At 38.0% G+C, this 20,730-nt stretch overlaps 1 protein-coding gene across 1 annotated transcript in view; it reads right to left on the reverse strand.

The window, feature by feature from the left end:
• The window catches only part of gbe1a (glucan (1,4-alpha-), branching enzyme 1a), a 159,126-nt gene that overhangs the window by 81,831 nt on the left and 56,565 nt on the right, over positions 1-20,730 (reverse strand). Inside the window, exon 7 of the mRNA XM_077242774.1 lies at positions 20,172-20,381. Coding sequence (XP_077098889.1) covers positions 20,172-20,381 — 210 coding nt within the window. The remainder of the gene's footprint in view (positions 1-20,171; positions 20,382-20,730) is intronic.

Raw genomic sequence — 20,730 nt, forward strand, 5'->3', positions numbered from 1 at the left:
GGACATGAACACCCCTTTAAGTCAAAATTTGAATGCGATTAAGCTCGAAATCACCACTTCGATATACAATACACAGGATAAAGCAGACTAGAAACAGGTTTGCATCTAAATCAGTAACCACAGTAAAAAAAGAAGAGCATGAAAATGGGGAACAAAGGAAAGAACAGGAAAACAAGGTGAAACACACTAAAATTCCATTGAAACAGAACATTACCCTGACACAGACATTCTTGTGCAAACAAACTCTCAGTCCCTTATTGATTAATGGTTTATTTTCATCCATTTTCCTTCCATTGTGTAAATCAAGTTATGATTAACAAAGTTTAAGTGCCTGAGCTTGACCTAACCATGGAAAGTCCTTCAAATGAAAACAAAATCATATTCATGAGAATGGAGTGAAACAAATAAACATTCAGATATTAACAAAGATTTTGATAAATGGCCCCTATACAATGTCACTGAGCAACATTTTTTGAAGTGAGACAGAAAGACCTCTTGTGTCGCAAGAGAGCCGATGGGTTAGTATAACAAAAAGTTGGTGAGTAAAAATGATCTCATCGTATTCAGATCCAAAATCTTTGTTGCTAGAAAAGTTTCTCTCAGCTCTTTGAGTGTTTATTCTTTGAGCGCTACACTGTTCTTTCAATCTTTCTGTTGATTCCCAAGGTTAAACGCTGGCAGGTTTGTTGAACTCGCATCTGCAGACAAGCCATAATTGTGTTCTTTATTATGGAGTCCAAATTAATAGTGCAACTCAACATGTTTATGGATTCTGTTCCTGAAGGTCCTGATTAATTAATGTTGGGTTTTCTTGTTTCTAAGTTTTGTATTTGTTTTCAAATACTTGCAAAGTATTAAACATTTGCTTGTGAGTTGTATGCCGTTACAGGATATTCTGAGCTGTACAATTTAAACAAACAACTTTTTGTTGTAAAAGCAAAAACATCAAACAATAAAACAACCATCAAAAGAAGCGAGTAAAATCTTCGAACCCAGTCTCTCTACAAACCGAATCAATCAAACCCCAAAAAATGAATGATGGGGCCTGGAGAAAAATGTTCATGTATCGGACAGACTGGGGATTTAATGTGTAGTGAAATATGTTCAAAATATCTGCTCTTTTGTCTTTATTTAAGTTCATACTTCAGAGTGTACAGTGTACGTGATGAGTTCTCAGTGAACCTCTCAGAAAATCCTTTTGCCGCCAGGCCAAAGAGACTGGTGCTGGAGATAGGAGAGTTGAGGAAGGCTGTTCTGTCCGCCTCCTTGATGTCCGTGAGGTTCAAAAAGAGGTGGCGCTCGAGCACGACAAGGTTAGCCGATGGCCTGGGCGGTCGTCTTTGTAGCACACAGCACTAGGTCTAGGGTGCTGCGCAGGTCACGGGATGTCTCAGGGTTCGGGCCAGACTCGTCCATTGGCTGGAGAAGTTTGGCCTGATACACTTGCAACACTGCCATGGTTTGCAAAGCCGATGCAGCCTAACCGGAAGTGGAGAAAGCGTGTACAGTGAAGGCTGAGATGTTTTGGCAGGGCTTAGAGGGGTGGACCTCCCTTGATCTCCAGCCAGCAGCGGTGGGTGGGCACAGATGGGCGGCGACAGTTTCCTTGAGCGGTGGCAACTTCTCGTATCCTTTTTCCGCTGCGCCATCAACAGAAGAGAGTGTGGCGGAAGTGGAAGAGCTTGTGCGAGCTGAGTATGGTGACTTTGCAAGCTCATCATGAACTTCAGGGAAGAAGGGCGCTGGTCTGTGGCGGGGGGCCTGCTGGCGCCCTGGCGTCCGATTTAGTCCTGGTCACATTAGCTGTAGTGTAGCACAAGGCTGTGAGAGGGTGGGGTCCACCGAGCCCAACCATTCCTCAGACGCAGCAATGGAGAGGCAGATCATCCGATCCGCCGAAGGAGACGAGCCCTGTCGCAATGGGTGGGGGCGCTGGTCTGCCTGAGTAAACAGGACCGGAGAAGATTGTGACGGAGAAAGCGAGACACCTGGGGATGTGGCCGGCGTGGGCTCGCTTAACTCCATGAGTTCGGGCTGCCGTTGGCTGCGGAGCTTCTTTTTCCGCAGCTGAAGTAGCGCCGGGAAAGGAAGAATAGGAAGAGCGGTGTCGCCATCTCGAAAGAGAGCTAACCGCAGCATCGAGATGGGAAGGCCCTCGCAGTGAGGAAAGACCGTGGCAGAGAGTGCAGCTTCCGCGTGGGCGGGTCCCAGTCATCTGGTGCACTCCGCGTGCCTGTCCTCCTCATGTAGATTAGCTCCGCACAAGGTGCATGAGGAACGAGGCATTTGAAACAACGCCTTGTTGGAAATTGCTCTTTTACAAAACGCTGAATGTCGCAGAGCGAGCACAAAAGCAGCAGTAAAGAATATATAGCGATGTCTTGCCGGATGGCCACAGGAGAGCAGCGACAGAAGAGGAGCGGCTTCCGGGTAAGTTGAAGGTGCTTGTCTGCTGTTTCAGGCTTGCTCTAGCTGATCTTGGCTGGTTTCTACGGCGAAAAACTTAGGTGAGGACTCAGAGACGTGAAGTGTCGCTGAAGTTGAGTAAATTTGATATATTGGCCGAAATGAGCGATCTTTATAGGCTTAGGCCACGCCCATTTAGGCGTGCTCTGACGTATTTGGGAGCCAAGTCAGTTGATTGGGTCGTGCGTCTGAGGCACTCGGCCATTGGATGTGCAGTTGCCGCAACACAGCCAATGAGCGATCTAGACGCTCTGCTGTGTTTGCTGTGAAGCTGCACTGCGTTTTAAATTATTGCTTCAATATTTTGAGGAAAAGGAGTTTCCCCACTGCTTATTTGCTACGCAATACAAATTGACCGTTCTCGAAAGGGAACTAAGTTTATCTGCTCCAAGAACTGGGCCGTTATTACCTCGCTAGTGAGAAATATCATGCACCTCTTAAGGTGTTAAACTAGTGTAAAGGTATAGCGGAGGATCTTTCCGAATTTTAGAGAAGACCCGCCCTCTCCAATTTTTTAAAAAATGCACATGCGCAACACTCTATTTGCTCCCAAGAGGGAACGCCTATTAAACGTGTGCACGAGAGAGCATGCAGAGCATGAGCATGAGAGAGAGCATCGATTGAGTGACCGAGGACTCAAGACATGAAATGCAATGGAGAAGTAGCTTGTTGCATTTGTGTAATAAATACTATGGTGAACACATTGTAATTATCGAAAATGAACACACAAGGTTTTAGAATATTTCAGCGTGATACCATTTACCATTTGGTCATAAGGCTACTTTAGACAAATTGAGATGTTTAACGTGTCTACGCTGTGCATGACCTGTGCAAGGGCTAGCATCGCTAATCATAGCTTACATTAACTTTTACTAGCAGTGATTTTAAATGGATTTATCCAAATAGCATGATAAACTTTACCTGTCTAGTAGAATCTTCGCGACTGCGGCATCAGTGGGAAGCCCAAGCTGTGCTTTTAGCGCACGCCAGCGTGTGAAATATTCACCCAAAATCACTCTGGTCTTGTTTTTATATTCTGCAGTCTTTCTCTTCTTATCATACACTTCGTATACATTTTTTCTCTTTCCACCCTCAGCCATTTTCAAAGGAATGGCTGAAACCGTAACTCATCACACATAATACACCTGAAAGTATGCATGCGCAGAAAGCGAAAACTACATAGGGACGAGCACGTACAACGGCCTAACGTAAACATATCACCAGAATGATTAACACTTAGGTGGACCAATAGTATAGGCTACCCACCCGGGAAAAGAAAATCCTCCGCTATACCTTTAATGATAAAATCGTCAGAGCAGTGCTGATGATACGTTTCTGACTGTGCAAGTGTGTGTCTGCTTTAGATGTGTGTGTGTGCGTTTGAGTGGGAGAGCGGGAGAAAGAGAGTATCTGCTTTCTGTAATTAAACGTAATTTTGTATTTGCAAAAAAAACATGGAAATAATTTGTCGGTTTTATCCTTTTGTTTACTGTTTATTTGCATAGTCAGTGTGTTTTTTGTTTTTGTTTTTTGCTGTTGTAGGCCTAGTCTGTAAAGACCTTTGAAATAACAGAAATCACTTGGTGAGGTGATATGGAACTGTAATGCAGTCAAGACCTGCCTGGAATTACTTTAGCCGTGCGTTTCCCTGAAAATAATTGCAACGTTAGAATGTTCAAACAATCAAATTCAAGCATTCAAGAGCCCCGTAGTAGGCTATAATACATACATGCATACATATATTCAATTTTCAATTGTGTGACAGAAGCTCCGCTTTTCCAGTAATACAGTGTATTTTAAATGCATTTAAATTTATGTAGATACATATTTAGTTAAATACTATGGTTTATTACTACTGTATTTTTGATAAATAAGTATTTTCTTGTTTAATTATCTCTTTTCGTTGTAAATTAACTTTCAAGTTTAATACTGTTCCATTAACTGAGATTCTCATTATTTTTGTGCCAGACTGCTAAATATTAACATAAAAACTTCAATGTAAGAAACATTTGGTAATTATCTTGTCTATCTGATTTTTTTTTTAACTTGATAGCTGAACTACTATAAATAATGAGTAGCTTGGCTAAGTAGTTTCAAATTAGCTTCCCCAACACTGCTGTCTTGTGCCTTGAGTTAAATTGCGGGCTGCACAACAAACACTTGCTGTAAGCCAAGAAAATCCTTCATCAGCAACATACACAAAATGCTTCAATCCAATTTCTTGAAAATAAAATGTCTGTCCTCGACTATTAGAAAAGGAAAACATGCTGTAAGCAGGCCGAAAGACGGGCGAGCTCAGAAAAGAGTGCGAGGAAACAGTTTATGCTGTATATGTGCAGTGACTAATGACCAGACTGATTTCAGAGAGAGAGAGAAAAACACACACTGGCAGCCCGTCTCCTCAACGCCTTTCTGCCAAACACTAAATGCAGGAAAGACTGAAGGCTGAATATGGGCTCATTATGTTTCGGTTTCAAAAAAAGATTCTTCTGCGCACAAACAACCCGACTTCTCTGCCATCTGTTGCTGTGGGAGACTGGAAGAGGCGCTCTCTCTCCCAGCAGAGTGAATGAAAGGCAAAACAGGCCGCTGATTAAAAACTGGCTGCGCTAACGTGGACAATCAATAGCAGGAAGACCGGTCAAGGTCAAAAGTGTCCTTATTTACAGATAGTGAACAGAGCAAGACGGACACAGCCAAAGATAATGTTTCTGAACAGAAATAATCTTAGTGAAATTAGTCAAAAATGTTTAGATTTTTTACATTTTGTTGACATTTTATGACAATTAAACTATTTAAATTAAAACATACTCTTGAAAGTTTCAAAATAAGCAATTTCACATTCAAATCCAGGATTTTCCAGGATTCTGTGATGAATAGAAACTAGCAGAAAGTTTTAGATGAATAGAATGTTAAAAAAACATCCTTACTGACCTTTATTGTACTTTATATAGTGTATATATGTATAAATGGTTTATTTAAACAACAACATAGAAATGCTTCTGTTTGCAGGTCTTAAAAATGACTTACCATAATACAATTTATGCAGTTGAATTCTGCAAATCATTTAACAAAAGTGAAAGAGTTATGGTGTGGTGAGCCTTGCACCCCTTACATTAGATTATTGACCAGGGCATAAAGGTGGCACAATAATTCAGCACTTTTCTTTGAGTCACACACACAAGCCCAGGGTCAGACCTGAAGGCTTAAAATAGCACCACAACTTTAAATGCAATTTGCAAATGAGGGCCGGGGTGAAAATTCTAGAAACGGCTTTAATAAGCTGTTCTGACTCATCTACATTTCATCTTTCGGTGCATTGATCTCTCGCCCTCCTGACCTGTTTTTCCCTGTTTATCCATCTATTCTCAAGCTCTTTGTAAATGTTTTGTTCACTCAGATGTAGGATGTGGGTGGTACGACCAAACTTTCATATCACGATAATGGTATATATTATAATGCAGTTATTTTCATATAGGAAATTAATGGGGGGAATTTGATTAATACATTAAATATCCATGCATGATTATCTACGAAATTATAAAAAAATAATAAAAAAATACGTAAGTTGATTATTTTTTAATTTATCTTATTTTTAACTTTATTGACACAAACTAATTGAAACATAAGCTGAATATTATTATTTTCATGTTAGGATCAATAACTGATAATGGTAGATATAGAAATTCTAAATAAATTAAAAATCACTAAAAGCAAAAATCATTTTAAATGCAATAAGAGAATTTAGGCAAGGCAAGGCAAGGCAAGTTTATTTATATAGCACATTTCATACACAATGGTAATTCAAAGTGCTTTACATAGAAGAAATTAAAATAATCAAAAGAAATCAGAATAATTAAAACAGTTTAGAATAAAAGATAAAATACAGAAATAATCAAATGAAATCAGAAAAATAAAAACATAAAATAAAATACAGTGCAAACAGTCGGACGAACAGTGGCATAATTTAGGCATAATTAACAATATAAAAAATGTTCCTTTTGATATTTGCTAAATATTACATCTAACAAAGTTACTTATAGTCCTACTGACTATAAGTAACTGCAACATATCAACTTATTCTAACCCTTACACTAATGATCGTTAGGAAACATGCAACATTACTTATAGTCAACAGAATGTGTTAAAGGGACCATCAAAATAAAGTGAAACTGATAATTGTTCCTTTATGAATGGTTTAGTACTGTCATTAATGTCTAAAAGCTTTTTTAGAACTTGAAACTCAACTATTATTCCAATAAAGCACTTTTGAATTCAGCTTAATTGAACTGAATCAAATTAAGCTGAACGGAACCCAATCAAATTAATTATAAAGTGCTAATCAAAAGAGAAACGCAAACCTGCCTTAGGAATCATAAAAAAACAAATCCTCATGAGTGTTGCTCTGAGCTTTGATATCCCACATGCCGTCTTATGATGACCCGCGGAGCATTAGGCAGCTCTCTATGAGTAAACCATACAATCCCTCTAATTAGTTGTGGATCTCAGGCTGGGCTGCGAGCCGTCGTTGATTGTTTTGGTGTCAATGTTGGCTGTGAGATTTGATAGGACTCAGTGGAGTGGCTCAATTAATCCGACTGTCAGCTCAGAGAGTAACCAATCAGCAACCAGACAACAATATAACACTTCAACAGGCCACTAACAAAGGAAAAAAGAAGACAGTGGATACAGAGAAGGGATTAAAGACACAAACACATGTCCACAAACTTGAAACTTGTCAGCCATCTTACACCAGGAGAAAGAATGGAAGAACATATTTCTGTAATAAAATGACCATTTATAAATGTTAGCCAATGTTTTGTGCAACAAAAAGTTTAGTTTTTCATTAACATTTGCCACTCAATCATAACCTTAAATTAATCAGGGGTGCATTTATTTGTGCAAAGACGTAACTTGCTTATTAAGTTGCAGTAGGGAGTTTTGAGAAAATGTTGACTTAAGGCTGATTTATACTTCTGCGTCGGACCTACGCCGGAGCCTCTACGCCGTAGCCTACGCTTTGGTTTTAATTTATACTTCTGCGTCGTTGTCCGCGTTGACGCACGCAGAGGGAGCATGTGAAACCCGAGGAAGCGGTTTGAGCAGACCAATCACAGCGCTTGCGTCCGCGTAGAATAGACGCGTTGTTAAATTTTTGGAGAGGTGCACGTCAGGGTACGCCGGAGGGTACGCGGCGCTACGCACAGCCTACGGCGTAAGTTCGACGCAGAAGTATAAATTAGGCTTAAGCCTCAAAATTTGAACAAGCGCAATTTACAGGTCCAACCCCCTTGCTGCGCTACAGCCCTCCCTCCACAGCTCCTCCCCCACAGCGGAGCCTGCCGTGAACGCTCAGGCTAGTAAGCAGGACCACCGATGACGGCGGATTATAAACAGTTATGGAACATTCACTATAAGGGACGAAACATCAACAATATGCTTTACATTGACTATGGCCTGCCCATACGTTGACTACAAACTTGGTCCTCAAATCATTATGTATTTTGCAATACATGTAACTTTATAACGTTGCACTCTTTCTATAAGTTATAAATAGCTAGTAAGATAACGTTAAAGGGTTAGTTCACTTTTAAAAAAACTTTTGCTGATAATTTACTCACCCTCATGTCATCCAAGATGTCCATGTCTTTTTTTTCTTCAGTCGAAAAGAAATGAAGGTTTTTGATGAAAACATTCCAGGCTTTTTCTCCATATAATGGACTTCAATAGGACACAAACGTTTCAAGGACCAAATGACAGTTTCAGTGCAGCTTCAAAGGGCTTTAAACGATCCCAGACGATGAATAAGGGTATTATCTAGCGAAACGATCGGTCATTTCAAAAATAAATACAAAACTTTAAGTTTTATAAGCACACATGCTCGCCTTGCTCTGTGATGCACGTTCGTAATCCTGTTCGAACTCGTTCATCAAAATGAACAAATCTTTTTTCGAGTCATTTCGTTCGTTGAATGAACGAAATAACTCGAAAAAAGATTTGTTCATTTGGATGAACGAGTTCGAACAGGAGAGTCAAGAACACGTTACGCGCTCGCGCTGTGCAAGAGAGGGGTTGATCAGCGCGTACACGAGCGTGATTGACACTGCTAAGACATTCCTCCTGGCTCTGATTGGTTGTTTCTGACCGGGAGCGGTGTATTTCTGCAAATCGCAATAGGACCACAGGGAGGAGCCAGAGGAGCTTGATTTTTTCCACAGATTATCTGTCTCATATTCTACTGTCAGGACATAATGACAGTTTTAACAAATATTTGTTTACAAAAGTGACCTACTGGAGCTTTAACCACTGTAGTATGATCCATCATTAAACTAACTATTTAGTCACGACTGTTTCCTAAAATGGTTGGTCCAAAAATATAGGACTGTTGTCAATGATGTTATGCACAGTCGGTGGAGTAATTATTTTAAGCTAATTAATCACAATTCATGTCAGATTATTATAGCTCATGTGCACGAACAATAGAAAGCCATCTTTAAAAAAAAAATCATGTTAACGCATTATGTAATTGGTATACACCTTACTTCTGTATAAATGTGGTTCATTTAGTAAGCCGTTTTTTCAATAAAGTAATTTTTGAGATGCTTCTGTAATGAACATGGCATTTGAGCACTATTTCACTCTTTTTTTACCTGTTGTTTTGATTTAATTTGACTTTTGATTCATCACAGGTTCCCTCTTATGTCATACAGTACTCCAGGGTTCCATTAATCATGTATGCATGTGCACTCTCTTCATAAATGGTGACGTTTATTGACACGCAAATGAAATGTATATTTTAATTGGAATTAAAATTATAGAATTTAACGCAAGTTAACTTGCCTTTTTTATTCAAGACCATGACCTATGTCCACATATGATCTATGTTGAAGTCCATGTGTGATACTATCAAGAAATTATGCTTCCAACCACAGGTTGAGAGCTGTCGTTTCAACCACACAACTGAAAACCCATTGAAACACATTGAAACGTTGAACAACGTGACCATTTGCTAACAATTGAACTTGCAACCATAGTTGGCAAACGATGCTTTGGGAAACACTTCCTATAGTAGGTCGTTTGTGCTACTGCATCTTTAAAGAGGATGTAAGCATTACCTTTGATCGGTTTTCACTTGTGGACTTGAGTGAATATTTAGGCACCTCATGAACTGATCGAAAAAATTAAAAAATTCTGATTCAAAAAAGCAAGAAAAGCCTTAAAATGCATCCTTAAATTCTGTGTGTGAGTCCGAGAGAGTGAAAAGGGCAGAGACGAAGCAGAAGAGATGAATCTCCTCTCAGCTTGTGTGTAAATCTCAGGCATCATGGTGGCCTCTTGCTCTACATCTCTCTCTAACCCTTAAAAAGTTCAATTTTCAGCCTGACTGGAAACACAAGCCCTGTCAGACAAGGCAATCTGTTCACCTGTTAAAGTACAAAGCACCTCCGAAATACGGCTTTATTTCTCACATCAATAATTGATTAAAGACAAAACCCTGGCATGCCACCCTTGATGAGAGATAAGGTCTGTCTCCTAAGTGGAGGTTTGCAGCACTAGTGCGGAGAGCAAGTAGGTGACAGAGCCGGCGCTTCCCTCCTGTGAGGCTCCCTGGGTGTTGACGACATTGAGTAAAAGCCCTCAGTGTGATAAGTGAAGCCCCTGTGGGGCAGAGCACAGTCGATGAGCTCCTACGGAGTCTTAGCTCACAGCCGGAACTGCTCTGTCATACTGCTAACACCTTCTGCCATCTCAGAGAATCAATAAGCTCCAGAGAAGAGTGACTCAGGAAATCAGTTACAAACCTACATCTAATGCTGCATTCAATTCCACTTACATATATTTTTAAGAAAATAAAACACGTGAATGAGGTCAAGTTTCCACATTTCATGATTATTAAATATGTTCGCGGTGTGTAAAATATGATACATGCTAATTATTGGTTGGCACTGTTTTTGAGGCTCAGACTACAGAACAAGTACATAGTTCTAAGCCAGAGATATCAACTATAGGAAAATCTCACATTCGACAAAACATAAACCAGCATTGCATGCATCCTTAATGGATAAATGGATAAATCCTCCCAGAATGCATCGGGACAAGCTGAGAGGAGAATATTTATCCAAGATGTTATTGAAAAAGGCAAATTACAAGTATACATTTTGTGAGTACTTAAGAGTGTCAATAGAAAATCAATTTAAATTTCACTGTCACCAAACATTCCTTGCTAGAAAAAAAGTCAATAGGGGAAAAAAGACAATCGCAACTTCCATTTCATGCTGACTTTAAATGAGAAAAATTGCGCAAACACTGGAAAAGGATGAAACATTCTATGTGATTGTGTCAAGCTATAATGGAATATACTAAACATATGCGTACAGCCGAATGCACATGCAAAGTGTTCAAGTCAAAACTGAAGTATACTTTGTGTTGGATTGATTAGACCAGCTGACTGCTGAACTAAATTAGCTAAATTCCAGTTTTGCCTGGTTTAAACCAATTAAGACCAGCAGTATTTGTGTGTGATTGTATGTTTTGCGCTTGTTACCCTGGCGTTTAACAACATGCATTGCTTAGTGTGATCGACGTTTACGCAGTTTTTGCATTGCCCACAAAAAGAACCTCAACTAAATAACACAATACACACATATGCTAACAAACATTTCACCTGCATATGTCTGCATTTATATTAACACATTTGCTGTGCATTATTTTCTGGGGCCGGTGCCAGATGCAAGTCCTAGCATAAAAAGCTCTCACAGTGCACTCACAGTGCACAGCTAAGGATTTGACTGAATCAGAAAGCTAGCGTACAAGCAGTTCTCGTTCTCAGTAGAAAGTGCTCATCTTGCAGTGGATCTCAGCTTTATTAAAAACTTCTTTGATGGGCAGTGTGTTAGTAGACAACAGACCAGAAAAAAGCCCACACTGCGTGATTCTGACGGATCTTATGAGCTGTCTCTTCCAAACTTCCTCTAACCCCCCGCCAGTTTCCCTGGCCCCAAACAACACTTCACAGGCGGAGGCAGACCCTTTGGGATTCAATTAGAACCAGTTAAGTGAGATGTGCTGGACTGCAACAGCATGTCTAATGGTTTGAACTCTAAAACATCAAAATATCTTCCAATTAGATTTCATGAATACAGCAAAAATGCACTGGAGCAAATTAGAGACAGCACACAAATGTAAATACTCAAACAGAGCAAGCTTGAGGTACTTGAGCCACAGCTGGAAAACATATTTATGAGACAGCACTACTGGATTCAAACCACCAACACTCCTTAAAATCTCATAAATATTAACACTTGAAAGTTAAAATATCCACATAAACATTTAAAATTCGGTTTGGTCTGCTGAGTAAGGGTGTAAATGCAGTAAAGCCTGGGGAGGATTTAAACCAAGATTAAAGCTGAGAATCTATCCTCCCACCCTTGTGTTTACTCAGCTGAAAGATGAATGATTACAAGCCATCTAGTTCATCTCACAGGGGCTGAGCAGCACTTTTAGTGCTGTGTAATAATAGATGGACCCAGCAGTGGTATAACTTACTGGTTAAAGAGCTGGGCTAGAAACCAAAAGTTTATTACAACCTTTTGGGTTAAAATCTGGCAACATATGACATCCATTTACAATAAACAATAAAAAAATGCATCATTATTGTTTATGAAATATAAATTTATTATTATTATTAAAAAAATATTTTTAAATGTACAGTACAATAACTGCATATGTGTACAGTTGGCTAATAATACATAATGTGTGGTCACAGGGCCATTTACAATAATAAAAAAACAAAATTGTCAAAATTGTCATTATTTTAATTAATAATCAATTATGCCACCTAAAAGTATATAATTAAGTATTTAAGTATATACAATAAGTATATTACTATAATAACAAACAATTATTATTATTATTAATATTATTAGAATATTTTTATAATAATTTTGCCACCAAAATTATATTAATATTATAACTAATAATAATAATTGTTGTTGTTATAAATCCCCACCAAAAAGCATAACACAGTACATTACATGTATATTATGCGTAAAATTGGCCAGTACTACAAAAAGAGTGGTCACTTTATCTCTATTTAATGGCTTTGAACATGGCTCCTCAAATCAAAAATTAGAGGCTAAAATATAGGCCTGAAATATAAATCTCTCTCTTTTCCGCTGTCCACCTGACACGAACACGAAAACACGAACTCCCTGATGCGCGCAAATTAGACTGAATACATACAGTCAATCTCCCAATACCCATCTCTGGACTGTGTAGTTGTGGCTCTGCTCTCTGTTTGCACTTCGAATATTGAGAGAGTACTGTAACGTCTTATGGACAACAGACAAGGGAGCCTCCGTTTCTCAATTTATAATCGGAACACAAGAACAACTAGAGACAAACGCACCAGCCTCGTTTCTCTCTACCTGGCCTTTTCAAAAACTCACCGCATTAACCTTATAACTGCCAGTGCAAAATAAAACAGCAATTTCACAACAAATATAAAGAGTGTGCGCTAACTTTGATTATGGTTGCACTTGCACTTATTGTTTGCACTTGTTATTTATACTGTTTTTATTTCTATGTTCAATTTTTGTAAACGAGTTCAATTAAGAGGTCACACCCAGCCTCAATCAGAAGTTCTGAACGCTCATAAATGTACAGTAAGGTCTGAAGAGACTCACATAGGAGAAAAGCCAGTCAGTAAAAACCTTTTACAGTGCTTGTATATTGTTTTCTTTCAATGCATTTGATAAGTCATACTCATAAAGTAGACCTGAAATAACATGCATTAGAAGATTATTATTTAAAACATTTCAAAATGCACCTGCAGACTGATTTTCCAGTCATGAATTTTGTCATTGAGGATTTCTGAATAATTGTGCAAAAATCTTGTCTCGTTCTTGTGAATCTAATCTCGTGTCTCGTCTCGTGAGATAAGTTTCTCGTCACACCCCTACAAATTTGTAATTAAATAGACCATCCCATGCAAATACGTAGCTTAAACTGTTTAGCTATTGTAAGGATAAAATGTATGTTCTGGTCTCAGTCCTATACAATATTTCTTTGACTCATCCCAGATTGTAAGTGTATCATAAATCCACTGCCAAGTACACTGTTTGAACTAATGTGCTTTTGTTAGCTAACACTCATGCAGAGCCCCGGCCTCCAGGGTCCCATGCGGACCACTATAAGTCTGTTCTGTTTCTTTGAGTTGAGTAAGCCTGCTATGCTCAGTCAGCTGTTTTTGACTTTGTAGCTAAACTTTTAATGGGGCCGGTGAGTGTATATGTTTTGATTTACTTACGCTGCTTATTTTCCTTTCACGAACATGCTGACCTCTCATTGTCCTTCTTTGGATTTACAAAAGCACTTCAAGACATCATCATTGAAAGTCCATCTTTTGGGCTGTAATATTAATAAAGTTCATCAAACTAATAGAATGATGGGGCTAAGTATACTTCGGCCGTCTGTGTTCCGCAACAGTCTGAGGACTGGCCGTGTGATGTCATTTTCGTCATTAGGAGGGTCAGCGGACATCAGCGCACACTGTCCGTGTGCAGCCCAATTTTTGTGTCCATGCAGATGGTGCGCGTACAGCATGCACAAGGTGAATGTTGAGACAGAAGAATCCAATAGGTGGTAATATGCAGTTGTGATGTACATATTGTGCAGTAATCGAAGAATAATACGGGAAGACGCTGTTCCAAGAACTGTAAACAAATAAGCATATCATTCTCCATCGTTTCTGTTTTGCTTCTTCTAAACGTTGCATGAAATCTATCCTTCCAAGCAAATGGCCTATAAATGACACTACTTGGTGCTGCCCTCTGACGTCTTGCAGAGAGTATAGAAAACAAATGTACTGTGCATGTGTCAAACTCATCCATCCACTCTCATCCATGGTTGACTATACTTTGAAAGCTGTCTGAGACAGAGCGGAACACAGAAAATGAAGTATACCCGGGCCTTTAGTCCAGATTGTGCACTTGATTATGTCTGAAACCAGGGGTTCACTGGCCACTAGCCAGGTGATGTTTTTCATTGGGAGCCAGTTGAATAGTTTATATCAGGGGTGCCCAATCCTGTTCCTGGAGATCCATCTACCGGCAGAATTAAGATCCAACCTTGTCCGAAATTAGCAAGTGTTCCTGAAGATCTTAATTAGCTGCTTTAGTTGTGTTTGATCAGGGTAGGAGCTCTGAGAGGTATCTCCAGAAACAGGATTGGGCAACCGTGGTTTATATAGTCATATAGAATAGATTGAATACTACAGTTAAAAATAAACAAATAAATAAACAACAATGATTGCTGTATACACTGTAGTTAAAGATGCATGGACAAAGTATAATCTCAAATCACAAAGTAGACATTTCTAAAACTAGCTTGTTGTCCCCCATGCTACAGTTGTGGATTTACATTTGTGTTTTAGGCCTGTAATAAGATGGGGAAAAATATGTAAAAAAAATATGTGGGAAAATATGTAAGGAATAATTGGCCACGGACCACTGAATTATTGAAAATGAATGCACACCTTGAGGTGGTACAGTGGCCACGATAAAAAAAAACACCTTAGAACATCTGTCAGGCCATTAGAATGAAGTATTCAACAGTGAAGTGATAAAATAACCTTAGAGATATGTATATGGCTTCTAGCATGCACGACGATGAAGCAGGGAGAATTCTGAGAATATAAATCTTTATTCAACTGAACAAAACACGCAGGAGATCACAGGAGCAAATATACAATACTGTGCAAAAGTCTTAGGCATGTTAGTATTTTCATTAAAAATGGTTTTAAGCCAGTTATATATATATATATATATATATTTTGCTGTCAGTAGGAAATATCTGTTTACATTTCCGAACATTCCTTTTGCAATAAATTGTAATAATCCAGTGAGATTTTTGTAAGCACAAGGAGTCTGACAACATATGCTCCACAAGGAGATCTGATCTCACCATCAAGTCCATCTGAGATTACATGAAGAAATAGAAAAAACTGAGACAGACTAAATCCAGAAGAACTGTGGCAATGTCTACAAGACACTTGAAGACCTAGTTACAAATCTACCTGAAAAACTATGCACAGTACTGTAAGTAATGAAAACCAGACTTGGTGTCAAAAAGAACCAACAAGGAGCAATTGAAACATTGGGCTTAAATACACAGGGCAAACAAAAGAAACTTAATATGAGACAGGTGGCAATAATGAGTAACCATCAACACAATTATCAACAAAAGCAGCCAAGGAGACAGAGAGAGAGAACACAAGAACAAAGAAACAACTAAACCATAATCCTTACATATTGAAGAACAAGTGTTTTAGGAATAACCTTCATTCGGTTGAAATTGAAATTCAACGCCCTCACAAGTCAGTGTTTTGTTTGAAACTGTGAGCTCTAATTCACGTTTAAAGTTTAATGTTTAGCATTTAGTTTTGACTGCATTTATTTATTTATGAGCTCATCTATACCTCATTTTAAAAGGAATTTACATTTTTAATTTCCTTAAAAAGTTAGTTGTTCAAGTGTCTACTCCAAGATTAGCATGGGTGCTCCATTAGATTAAGGCTATTAAAATTTCATCAATACAAGACTTTTCGCCAGTGTGCCCTGCGGCATTCTTTCTGATCTTAAAAATTAAATAAAAAAAGAAATGCAACAGCCAAACCTTTTGTATATCAAACCTAATGAGCTCTATTTCTATTTGAGCGTTTGCGCACACACACAAGCGACGCAAAATGGCTATGTGCGAGCTGTCTATGGCACTTAGATATTAGCTGCGCTGTCATACGTTGCGTTTCGTTTGGCTCTGTTAGCTTTGTCTTAAGATGTTTGATTTTTTCAGTTCTCTGTACTTGTGTTTCAAATTCAGAAAGGCATCGCTTGCACCTACCTAATGACGACTGCCTGCTGCCTACGCATGAAAGGATTGAAAAGGTTTATCCCTTTTTAATTTTCATGGGATGAAACACACTAAATTCAAAGGATACGACTAATTCACTTAGATAAAAAAACAATTCCTTCAGTCACTGTTCCGCGCGGTCTGACTCAAGGCTGTTTTGACTGACTGCAAAAGACACAGATACCATCTTTACGGCCATCATGAAGGGTGTCAATGGATAAAAACAGAACTCATCAAACATGTAATTAGACTGCAAACAACTCCAGACACAGTGTTAATTACAGAGTGAAGTCTACTGCAGGACAGCTGCTTACACACACTGACGGCCAGCCAGTACTAACAAAGCTGTCGGCTGAGATGAAATAAACAAGTGCGTATTACAGCATCTGTTGCAGAAGAGAAGGTTTACTCTTTCAGTCTTCAGGCTTTGTTTTTAACATCTTTTCATGTCTTTTATAGGGATACAATGGTGTTGTTTCAAGAGTAGAAGGGAACACATTGTACTTTTACCAAGAATTTGGTAAAAAGTTGAGTTTGCATCACATTGCCAGATTTGCCACATTTCTGCAAAGACCATGTTCTGCAAAAAAAAAACAAAAAAAAAAAAACAAAAAAAACAACAACATAAAACATAAATAATTACTAGTCAGTTTACCAAATCCACTTTCACACATGAAGCCAGTAAAATAGCAGTATTACTTTTCCAGTAAATGGTCGACATCCACTTTTGCACCAAAAGTTGTTGAAAAAATTTAATCTAATGCTACAGTTGAAAGAATATATTAAGTACTAGATGAAGTACTAAAATGACTAAAACTGAAATTAAAACAAATTAAAGCTAAATATATTTAAAAACAAAAACTAAATCACAACGACAAAAGCTATAACAAAATTAATAAAACTAAATCTGAAAATACAAAATTAAAAAACAAACTTAAAATATAAATATATACTAAAATAGTAAATGATACTAAAATGCTGATGATTATTATTATTAATATTTTATGATTTCTGCTAAAACCAATACAAAGTTGAATATATTTATCAAGTCTAAAGCTCACTGGAATTTGTTCTAGATTTTTGGACATGGCATGCTTTGGATGCCTGCGTATGGAAACTTTCTTTAATAAAAACCTTCATACAAAACATTTTGCGTTTGGTTTCGGACACAGAGTGTATCAGATCAGGGGACGTCACGGCCGTTTACGGACCCACAGAAGTGAGGCATGCATCTTCTGATTGGATTTTCATGGAAATGAGGGTGAGAGGGTCATCCTTCGGGCTATTTCCGATGGGCCGTGTCAAATCCACAAGGATAGTCGAAGTAGATGGAGTCGACACAGTTATCATTTACAATCACCTTCAAAAGACGCAAACACCCGGGGAGAACAATGCTCAGCACTTCAAAACAAAACAAAACAAAACAACTTTTGCAGAAGCATTAGACACTTCATTCTCAAGCACTCGGAATTTATGCATGATGAAGAGATGCAAAGGAAACAGAGAGAGGAGATTGTTAGAGAGAATTGACAGAGGTAAGAGGAGGAGGAGACAGGCTCATTTACACCACAGAGACGCCAACAATTGCAGCAGGCCACAGATGAAAGACTTTAAAGAAGAATCAATATATTACTGCCACTCTACCAATCCTTCATCAGTATCAAATATAATTGGGTCTGAACAAACATTGAAAGAAAAAAACAACAACAACAACAACAACATCAAAGCCTTCAAACAACAGTCCACAAAATAACAGATTAACAAATAAAACAGAATAAATAAATAAATTATTCATAATATCAAGCTTTGAAACTGTACCATCTATTGTCCTTTTATTCCATCACTAAATGGTCCTGAATATATCTATAAACAAACACGCACACTCAGATCAAGTTGCGAGGTAAGCTACGAAAATAAGTCAAATATCATCAAATTAAATTGAAACGTTCAAAAACACTTTGCCTTTTCAACAGAATAATTAAACTGGATAAATGAAGAAAGTCAAAATTAGCTGTGATACAAGTTAATTAAAAGCAGGATTAGAATAGACAGGCTGTTGTTTTTGAGTTTCTTTCAAGAAATGCCAAGAAACCATTGATTAGTTTATCTGAATAAATAGTCTGCACATTGTTATTATATTATATATACTTATATATATAATTATATATAATATATACTTAAGTTTCAGAGTATAATGGCATTAGATGATTTGAAAACCATCTGTGTTATTTCAAGTTTAATTCAACAGTACTGTGAGAATGAGAGATGAGCAGTTTTAACGCTCTTGTTCTTTTATTATAGGCCCTATGCCTTTTCTTTATGCTTTGTGGCATGCAGTTTCCAAGGTTTCATGATATTTTCTCTCCTTGAGCACAATAATAAATCCCAGGCTTAGTATTTGATGGCTGAGAGTACTAGCAAGAAATTACACAGGAAAAATTATGTTATTGGAAGTAAAAAAATAAATAATAATAAATAGGTAGGATTACATACATAAAAACATTTGGGAAACCATATAACAAAGAAGTCAAAGACTAAACACAAAATTAATTATTCAACTAAAATATTTTTCAATTGAAATGTAGAACTTGACTTGATTTTAAATCAGTAGCTTAAGCTCAGTGTTGTTGTAAACTAAAGCTAAAATTAAAAATATTAAAAACTGGGCGGTTCTTTGCCTACAAGTTGTGCAAACGTCATCTAATGCATAATTTGCATAATAATGCATAATCTTACATAATTTAAGTTCTTCCTTATATAGTGCAATTTATAGTTAATTGATCTGTTAAAATGCTGTCCCTCTAATTGAGATCCTCACTATAAGGCTTTTGTAGCAGATACATCTAAAATAATATAAATAAATATATAGAATATATTCATAAAATGTATATTATTAAAATATGAGTACAACATAAATTGTAATTTAAACATAGTAGCTTGATTGTATTAATTTGAATTATGAATCGTTTGTACCTTTACAATCTACAGTATCAAAGTAACTTTGCCTTACAATATCCTGAAATATTCTGTCTCTCAAATACCATTAAACATTCTTTCAGTCATGATAAAGAGCAATGTGCTCAACTTGAACAATGACCAGTATCTATTTCATTTTGGTAGAACTGATATTCCATCCCATACCAAGCTATGTAAAAACATTAGAATACACCCAGAGGCGAAAAACAGAGAAGCAAAGGGAACAAAAGGCATACGGCCAGAATCAATAACCAAGATATGACCAAAAATCAATGTTCATTCGCAGAGGTAACTGCCAGACAGGACTATCATTTTGGTGGGTGAGGCATGACTCTTCAGATTCAAACAACAATGATGTGAAATCCCATTACAGAAGATGGCAACGGAGGGCAGCACTGAGACCTCTAATGGATCAGCGCTGAGAGGTGGCGTAAAGAAAGCCTGTCATCTCTGAGATGAGGAGAGGGGAGAAGAAAGACGAGGGATGGGGGACGGGGAGAAATTTCTTAAGGTTCTTATTGTGAGAGGAGACACAGATTGTAGAATTACCAAAAAGAGCTTCTGCAAACCGTGTACCGCATGTGAGGCGTGCCACACTTGCTTAATAATCAACGGAAGGTCATAAGTCAACGGCTGTGATGGTACAAGGAAACACCAGAGTTCCTCTTATACGTCTAAAGATGCCATTAAGATCCATTTGTTTCATTACATGTGAATGCTTCTGGAAAACTCAAGGGCTGTTTGATACTAACTGAACAGGAGAAGACTTGGGAATGTGAGCAGAATATATTCAGCATGCATATTTCTTAGCATTGGTTCACCTGGAGTAATTGAAGAGTCGACTGCCCCAGAGTGAGTGGTTCCCTCTGGAGCCTCCGTGAAAGAAGCAGGAGTCGGTCCCGTCAAAGTAGTTCAGCCCATCTTCTGTGTTGCTGGAGGCGTGACTGTGGACCACGTCCAGGAGAACCGTGATGCCCATGGAGTGTGCGGTATCAACCAGATGCTTCAGATCATCAGGAATGCCAAAGCGGCTGTAGGAAAGGACAATATAATGCGTGGTTTGTAGAGTGAATTGGTTAGATGTTTGATAGGTTGATGTTATGAGGCGGTGTAAGCTAGTTGATAAATAGCTTATATGGTAAGCAAAAGGTTAAAAGCTCATATGGGTCAAACCAGAATTATCAAAATCATGTCCTTGAGCAAAACACTCAGTTTACCCGAGTAGTTAAGTATCTAGTTTACTCCCCAGGACTGTCCATGCAACTATACGTTGCTTGAAATAAAAAGATCAACTGAAAACATAATTAGCAGCTAATTATAAAATTATACTATCCACATGCTATGGCATTCAACTTGGATGGCAAATCTTAGAAATAATAT

This window comes from Siphateles boraxobius, unplaced genomic scaffold (assembly GCF_051911475.1).
Source record: "Siphateles boraxobius isolate OS27281-9 unplaced genomic scaffold, OSU_SipBor_1 25, whole genome shotgun sequence".
NCBI lineage: Eukaryota > Metazoa > Chordata > Actinopteri > Cypriniformes > Leuciscidae > Siphateles > Siphateles boraxobius.